We start from the raw sequence: 9,100 nt of genomic DNA, 5'->3' as shown, positions 1-9,100 counted from the left end.
AATTTGGATGACCCTGCTAACTACTAGGAAGCAATGGCAGGCCCTGAATCTTCCAAGTGGAAAGAGGCAATGGACAGCAAGATAAAGTCCATGTATGAAAACCGAGTTTGGAATTTGGTTGACAATGTACTAGGTCGTAATATAGTTAGGTGCAAATGGATCTTTAAGAAGAAGACCGACATGGATGAAATAGTACACACTTTCAAGGCTCGACTGGTTGCGAAGGGATTTACTCTAACCCTAGGGGTTAACTATGATGAGACCTTCTCACCAGTAGCTAAGATTAAATATATTAGGGTAATGTTAGCCATAGCTGCATTTCATGACTATGAAATTTGGCAGATGGATGTCAAAACCGCTTTCCTTAATGGGAAATTGGCTGAGGATGTTTACATGAGTCAGCCAGAGGGTTTTATGGATTCTAAGTACACCAATAGAGTGTGTAAGCTTGAGAAATCAATCTATGGGTTGAAAGAAGCTTCCCACAGATGGAATCTTTGCTTTGATGAGAAAGTCAAAGAGTTTGGCTTCTCTAGAAGTAAGGATGAATCTTGTATGTATGTCAAAGCTAGTGGGAGTATAGTCACTTTCCTGGTATTGTATGTTGATGAAATACTACTCATAGGAAATGACACTCCAATCTTGCAAGAGCTTAAATCTTTGGCTTGGAAAGTGTTACGCTATGAAGGATCTGGGAGAGGCAGCTTATATTTTGGGAATAAGGATTTTGAGAAACAGGAGTAGAAGAATAATTGGACTTAGTCAAAGCATGTATTTGGATAAGGTGTTAAAGCGTTTTAGCATGGAAAATTCCAAGAAAGGAGAGTTTCCTATCCAGAACAATACCAAACTGAGTAAGACTCAAAGTCCGAGTATCGTTGCAGAGATAGCAGAAATGAGTCGAGTTCCATATGCTTCCGCCGTTGGATTGATCATGTATGCTATAACATGTACTAGCCCTGACGTGGCGTTTTCTTTGAGCATGGTTAGTCGATATCAGGGAAATATGGGTAAAGCTCATTAGATAGCAGTCAAGAACATTCTTAAGTATCTACGAAGAACTAAGGACTGGGTCCTTGTGCTTGGTGGCAGTGATGACTTAAGAGTTACTGGGTATAGCGACGCCAGCTTTCAGACAGACAGAGACAATTTCCGCTCTCAGTCTGGCTAGGTGTTTATTGTTAATGAAGGAACTGTGACCTGGAAAAGTTCAAAGCAGGAAACAGTGGGCGATTCTACCTGTGAATCAGAGTACATTGCAACAAGTGAAGCATCGAAGGAGGATATATGGTTGAAGAACTTCATTGGAGACCTTGGAGTTGTGCCATCCATTAAGGAGTCCATGGAGATTTTATGCGATAATGAAGGAGTGGTTGCCTTAACCATGCAGATCTGGACATATCGACAAAAAATACCACTTTATCAGACATCGAGTAGAAGAAGGACACCTCTCGTTAAGAGGGTATCATCTGAAGAGAATCGTGTGGATCCCCTCACAAAGGGTCTTAATAGGTTTAAGCATGTTCAACATGCAAGCAACACTGTTATGAAGGATGATATTAGTTTTAGTGATTAGATAGCTATTTAGAAACTTGTAACAAATAAATGTAGTTGACATTTGATGATTAACTAATGGAGATTTATTTATGAGTATTGTTTTGCAGTCTTTTTTCAATTGTTTATCATTGTGTTTCTTTTGCATGTTTTACTTCCCGAATAATCAGATTATTCAAATATCCACATTCGATCATACTATAGAAATAAGTAATGAATTAAGGTTGTCATGAATTGGGATATAAATATTGGATTAAACCTACGCTTAGTGAATTACTTCATGGAATTTATCACGAGTAATTATGATATGATAATATTGAATAATCTTTAAACAAAGATATATGAGTTGTTGTTTACGAGTTGGTTGTGCATTGATAATGCGTAAACGCATCAGTAACTTGATGTTATAAAACGTATTGTTGTACATTATTTGATGAATAAAAGTAAAACCATATAAGTCAAAGTTTATCTGTTCCTTTTGCCCTAACTGGAAAAACGATATCTTGGGCCCTATTAGGTGCATAAATTTCACACTTTTCATAGGTTAATTTCATGTTTATTTATAGCATTACATTGCATTTTTAGTGTAATTTTCATGCATTTTGCATTTAGGGACATTATCAAGGATCTTTCTACATTTCCCCAAATTTTGTGGATGTTTCAGGGTGATTTGAAGAATGGAGAACAGGTAGGATGTTTGAGGGAAGCTCTCGGTGATGTTTCAGAGCTAAACTGAAGAAATTGAAAAAAATATCAGAAATTCGCTATTTCAGAGTTCATTACACGTCCCGTGCTTTGGCAAGGCATACGTTACGTGACCGCGCTTTGGAAGCATTTTAGCACATCAGGATCATTACGTGGCCGTGTAATGAGAAGGCATACGTTACACAGGCCGTGTAACGTGCTTTGAGTGGTTTTTGAGTTTGTAACTTCCGATTTATCTTGTTTGACACATTTAGACATAACTTCGACCATAGACTTCAATGAGGCGATTTTGGGAGATCATACCACTACTTAGCACTTTGGAAACACTTTAATTTTCATTTTATAAGTTTATTTGAGGATCAAAACTTGTTGAATTTGTAGTTTGATTTTGCCATGTGTGGCTAACATCTCTATCATTTCTGATTCCAGATTCTTAAGTGTTTGTTGTTAGATTGTAATTTGCAATTGATTTCATGTTTATCATCTATTAATCTTTGATTTGGTCTTAAATATGTGTTTGATTAGTATTCTTTTCACTTGATCCATGGAATTAGGGTTCTTATCAATCTAGTTAGTAAAATTGTGAAATTCGTATATGTTTTATGATTTGATGTTGCTAACATGCACTTGATTGGTTGTAAATAGATCAAAATTAGTGTAATCAAGGATTAGATGTTAATATTCCCAAACTTATGAGGAATGTTGGACATTGTTGGTAATTGTTGCAAGAACTTAATGTCATTAAGTGATTTGATGCAAGAGCTTATTTGAATTTAATTAACTAAATGAAGTTTTATTTGAAGAATATATTTTGAATGAAATACTTTTGTTAACTTGGATATTAGAGCTTATTAATATCTAAATTACCAACGTAGATTGAATATGAATTATAGTCACATTACATCTTACAATATAACACATGTATAGGAATCAGAATCGGAAATGACTTTCACTTTTTGAATTTTAGTACTAATTTTGTTTGTTTATGAAGTTTAATTTGAAGACATACAAAAACACCCATTTTAACATTTATTGTATGATGTGTGAGAACATGGCTAAATAAGAAATCTCGTATTCCTATGGAACGACCCTAATTACTCTATAATATCTTTAGTGTACGTAGTAGCAATGATTTTTATTTTTATTTTTATTATTTTATCCCTTCATTTGCTGGTTTGACACACCAAACAAATTGACGCCGTTGACGGGGATACGGTAGTACAAATTGTTTATGCTAAGATCTTTTTGCACAGGTACACTTACCAGCTGATTTGGAGATAGAGAAATATGTGAAGTAAAGAAGAAAGCAAACTAGACTTTTAAAGAAACAACAATCCAGAGCTTCTTCATCAAATCCTTCAACCACATCTTCACCACCTTTACCCGAGTCTGAAACTTTTATCCATACTCCTACCTAGGGAGACAACCATGGAGGAAATCAAGATCCTCCAAAACCACCTCCTGAACAAACCTTTAGATAGTGGTCTACCCAAGGTATTACCCAAAAACCTTTGTGCATTAATTATCATGCAACAATAAACTTTGAAATCAAATCCAAACTCATTCATTTGTTTCCTTCATTCCGTGGTCTTGAGAATGAAGAGTCACATAAATTTCTTAAGGAATTTCATGTTGTTTGTGTGGGTATGAAGCCACATGAAGTCACTAAAGATCAAATCAAGTTAAGGGCAATCCTGTTTGCTTTACAAGATTCAGCCAAGGAGCGATTATATGACTTACCACCGGGGTCAATCACAACATGGAATGAACTTGCACGAATGTTTTTGTACAAATATTTTCCATAAATGAGAGCTTCAGCCTTACGCCAAGAAATCATTGGTATTAAGCAACAGAAAAGAGAAGCTTTGCATACTTATTGGGAACGATTCAAGAAGTTGTGTTCAAGATGTCCAAAACATGGGATTTCAAAGTATTAATTGTTGCAATATTTTTGTGAAGGAATGTCATCTTGGGATAGAATATTGCTCAATACATCAAGTGGTGGATTAACAACTGATAAAAATCCTACAGAAATCAGAGCTCTTATTAAGAACATTGCAGAAGAGTCTAAGCATACAACTTAAGAAGAAGAATGGAACAGTGATGCATCAAGAGGAGTGAAAGAAATTTATACCCCAAAAATCAAGAGTCAACTATCTGAGTTGACTAAAGTGGTGATGATGCTTGCTAAGGACAAGGGTGTGCAACCACCAGCAGATAGATCTTGTCGTATTTATACCCAAGTTAGACACCCCCACTGATATGTGCCCAATTTTACAAGAAGACATAGAGTTGGTTCAAGCTATGAGATTTTCTAGTCAACAACAAGGAAACTTTTAGCCAAGAAGCATTCCAAATTGGCATCAACACCCACCTTATCAACCAAGACCTCCATTTCAAAATCAATTGCATCACCAAAATTATCAACCAAATTTCCAGCCTAATCAACCTCCTCATCAATCTCAATTCCAACCTCAAAACATGCAACAGGGAAGTAGTTCAAGTGGATCAGGAATGTCTTTAGAAAACATTGTCAAGAGTATAGCCACAAGTACTCAGGTATTTCAAAATGAAACCGAGGCGAGTATCAAGACTTTGGAGCAACAAATGACTAAACTCGCTACTTCTGTGAGTAAATTGGAGTCACAAGGCAAACTACCCGCACAAACTGAAAAGAACCCAAAGCATAATGCATGTGTCATCACTTTGAGGAATAGTAAAGACTATGAAGGACCAAAGATGATTGAAGAAGAAGATATGGAGTTAGAAAAAGAAGATAAGAAGTCAAAAGTACCTTCAAATCAAGTACCCATTGAAGTAAAAATCATTCAACCTCCATTTCCCACAAGGCTGAACAAGTCAAAGCGTGAAAGAGAAGACAATGAAATCATGGAGATGTTCAGAAAGGTTGAGGTAAATATTCCTCTCATTGATGCCATAAAAAATTCCATAGGTATGTTAAGTTCCTTAAGGAATTATGCACATATAAGAAACAATTGAAAGGGAATGAAACTGTCAAAGTAGGTGAAAATGTATATGCAGTATTACAGAAAAGATTATCCCCAAAAATGTAAGGATCCGAGTGTTTTCATGGTTCCTTGCAAGTTAGTTAATCTATATGTTCCATGAGCTATGCTAGACCTTGGAGTTTCTATCAATGTTTTTCCATATTCTATTTTCAAAACTTTAAATATTAGCATATTGAAGAAGACCGGGGTGATCATTCAATTGGCTGACCGATCCTTAGGGCATCCAAAAGGTGTGCTAGAAGATGAGTTAGTACAAGTGAATGAATTAGTATTTCTAGCAGATTTTTATGTCCTTGTAGTGGATGATGATGACTCACCAAATTTTAGTTCAATTCTTCAAGGACTACCCTTTTTGAAAACAGCCCGTACAAAAATTAAGTTTTATGATGGTACATTATCCATGGAATTTGATGGAGATGTGATAAATTTCAACATTTATGATGCTATGAGATATCCAAGTGATATTTCATCTTTGAATTTTGTGGATGTAATTGAACCATTAACCTAAGAGTGTTTTGATTTGTCTAATCTCGCTGTGTTACCTATAATTTTAGATAGGAATCTTCAAAGATGGAGTGGAAAAAATTTCCAAGCAATTCAAAATTGATGTAGTGATTATGGAAGTTGTATCTTGCATGGATCAAAAGAAGAAAATGAGGTTTGATGTTCCAAAACTGAAATTATCGATGCCTAATGAGAAACTTGTTCTTTTGGTTGTGCAGGCACCCGAATTGGAAATCAAGACTTTACCCGAGCATCTTAAGTATGTTTATCTTGGAGACAAAGAGAGTTTACTCATGATCATTTCCACAAAGTTGACAACAAAGGAATAAGTAGAGCTTGTCACCACTTTAAAGAAATATAAGGAAGCTATTGGGTGGACTATAGCCAACATCAAAGAGCTAAGTCCTTCACTTTGCATGCACAAGATCATTATGGAAGAAGATTACAAGGATTCATGAGAAGCTCAAAGGCGTTTGAATCCTCCAATGATGGAGGTTGTGAAGAAATAAATTATAAAGTTGTTGAATGCGGGAATGATCTATCCTATATCAGATAGCAAGTGGGTAAGCCCGGTCCAAGTTTTACCAAATAAGACAGGTATTACAGTTACAAAGAATGACCAATTTGAATTAATCCCCACTCGTGTGCAAAACTGGTAGAGAGTTTTCATAGACTATAGAAGACTCGATTCCTCAACCCAAAAAGACCATTTACCACTTCCCTTTATTGATCAAATGTTGGAAAGGTTAGCGGGAAAAACACACTATTGTTGTTTGGATGGATATTACGGTTTCCACTAAATACCCGTTGCACCCGAGGATAAAAAAACCACTTTCACATGTCCCTTCGGAACATTTACATATAGGCAGATTCCTTTTGGGCTTTGTAATGCTCCCGCCACTCTTCAAAGGTTCATGGTAAGTATTTTTTCAGAGTACGTTGAGGAAATCATTGAAATGTTTATAGATGATTTCACTGTTTATGGTAATTGTTTTCACGAATGTTTGGGTAATTTAAAAAAGATTTTGCAAAGATGTATTGAGACTAACCTTGTTTTGAATTATGAAAAGTGTCATTTTATGGTTGACAAAGGTCTCATACTTGTTCATATTGTGTCCTCTAAAGGTCTAGAGGTGGACAAAGCAAAAATAGATGTCATTAAGTCTTTACCTTACCCCACTTGTGTTCATGAGAAACGCTCGTTTCTTGGTCATGCAGGTTATTTTAGAAGATTCATCAAATATTTTTCCAAGATATCTCGTCCCATGTGTGAGCTCCTACAAAAAGATGCAGAATTTGAATTTTCCAAAGAGTGCAAGCAAGTTTTTGATCACTTGAAGGAGTTGTTAATCTCAGCACCAATACTTCAATCACTGGATTGGAGTTTGCCATTTGAAATCATGTGTGATGCTAGCAAGCATGCGGTTGGTGCAGTGTTGGGGAAAAGAAAAGACTGATTTCCTCAAGTAATTTATTATGCCTCGAAGACACTTGATAGTGCACAAGCCAATTACTCAACAACTGTGAAAGAATTGCTATTTATTGTCTTTGCTTTACAGAAATTCCGTCAATATTTGTTAAGTTTTAAAGTGATTGTTTATTCTGATCATGCATCTATTAGGTGCCTACTTACAAAGAAGGATTCGAAGCCTAGACTCATTCGATGGGTTTTACTCTTACAAGAGTTTCATATTGAAATCAACAACAAAAGTGGAAAGTCAAACCTTATGGCTGACCATCTTAGTAGGATTGTCTCCCCCGATGACTCAACTCCCATTCATGATGCATTTCCCGAAAATAATCTATTTTCAGCAAAAGTTGCCCCATGGTATGCTAATATTATGAACTACATCATCAGAAATCAATTTCCATCAGATTTGAATCTATGGAAAAAAAGATAAAATTAAGAAAGAAGCCAAGAGGTACATATGGGATGATCCATATTTGTGGAAATATTATGCTGATCAAATGATCAGACAATGTGTTGAACAACATGAGGTATCTTCTGTCTTAGCATTGTTTCACTCTTATGCTTGTGGAGGGCATTTTGGTCCTCAAAGAATTGCTTGAAAAATATTGGAGAGTGGATTTTACTTGCCAAGTGTCTTCCATGACTCTTATCATTTTTTGTGCAAGCTGTGAAAAGTGTCAAAAAATGGGTTCTTTAAGCTCAAAGAATCAAATGCCCCTTAATCCCATTTTAGTTTGTGAAATTTTCAATGTTTGGGGCATTGATTTCCTGGGACCTTCTCATCATCTTCGGGTTTTACTTAATTTCTTTTGGCCGTGGATTATGTTTCTAAGTGGGTGAAAGCAAAATACATCTGTACTAACGATTCGAAAGTTGTGATAGATTTCTTGAAGGCTAACATCTTTTCTTGATTTGGTGTTCCAAAAGCCTTAATCAGTGATCGTGGTTCACATTTTTGCAATCGTATCCTTGGAAGTGTTTTGAAGAAGTATGGTGTTACTCATAAAGTCTCCACATCATACCATCCACAAACAAATGGACAAGCTAAAGTGAGCAATCGAAAAATAAAGGGTATTCCGATTTGGTGTTCCAAAAGCCTTAATCAGTGATCGTGGTTCACATTTTTGCAATTGTATGCTTGGAAGTGTTTTGAAGAAGTATGGTGTTACTCATAAAGTCTCCACATCATACCATCCACAAACAAGTGGACAAGCTGAAGTGAGCAATCGAAAAATAAAGGGTATTTTGGAGAAAACTGTCAATACAACAAGGAAAGATTGGAGTACCTGTATTGATGATGCTTTGTGGGCATACCGCACTGTAATAAAAAATCCAATTGGGATGTCTTCATACTGCATTGTTTTTGGAAAGCCATGTCGATTACTCATTGAGTTGGAGCATAGAGTCTATCGGGCGGTGAAGCAATTCAATATGGATTTAAATGAATCGAGAAAGAAGAGAAAGCTTAACATACAAGAACTTGAGGGGATCTGCAACGAAGAATATTAGAATGAAGTTCGTTACAAAGAAAAGATGAAAGCATACCATGACAAGATGATTTCTCGCAAGGTATTTGATAAAGGTCAAAAGGTATTACTTTACCATTCTCATTACAAAATAGTTCCTAATAAATTAAGGTCCTGTTGGGTGGGACCATTTGTTGTCACTAATATTTTTGAACATGGGGAAATAGAAATCACAAGTGGGAAAACCGGGAAGATTTTTAAGATAAACGAGCATCATTTAAAGCCTTTATATGAAGGTTTTAAAGTAAAAAACGAGGAAGTGGAGTAGGTAGCAGATCCAAAGTACCAAGATTGACAAATCATTAGGGTCC

At 35.9% G+C, this 9,100-nt stretch overlaps 1 protein-coding gene across 1 annotated transcript; it reads left to right on the top strand.

The window, feature by feature from the left end:
* Nucleotides 1–4,740: 4,740 nt before the first annotated feature.
* On the top strand, nt 4,741–6,121 carry LOC111917929 (uncharacterized). The gene is made up of 4 exons (XM_023913563.1): nt 4,741–5,172; nt 5,302–5,363; nt 5,457–5,775; nt 5,843–6,121. Exons 1-4 carry the CDS (start codon nt 4,741–4,743, stop codon nt 6,119–6,121), a joined length of 1,092 nt encoding a protein of 363 aa, XP_023769331.1.
* The last annotated feature ends 2,979 nt before the right edge of the window (nt 6,122–9,100 follow it).

This window comes from Lactuca sativa, chromosome 4 (genome assembly GCF_002870075.4).
Source record: "Lactuca sativa cultivar Salinas chromosome 4, Lsat_Salinas_v11, whole genome shotgun sequence".
Classification (NCBI taxonomy): Eukaryota; Viridiplantae; Streptophyta; class Magnoliopsida; order Asterales; family Asteraceae; genus Lactuca; species Lactuca sativa.
The sequence above is the reverse complement of the archived record's forward strand: the minus strand, read 5'-3'. Positions and strand labels throughout refer to the sequence as shown.

Bases quoted from the DNA above. Each gene is read 5' to 3' on its own strand.
- LOC111917929 (XM_023913563.1), top strand. From the start codon at position 4,741: ATGCAACAGGGAAGTAGTTCAAGTGGATCAGGAATGTCTTTAGAAAAC. The intron at 5,173-5,301 runs GTAAATATTCCT...ATGTATATGCAG, and splicing joins AGATGTTCAGAAAGGTTGAG to TATTACAGAAAAGATTATCC. The intron at 5,364-5,456 runs GTTAGTTAATCT...TTTAAATATTAG, and splicing joins GTTTTCATGGTTCCTTGCAA to CATATTGAAGAAGACCGGGG.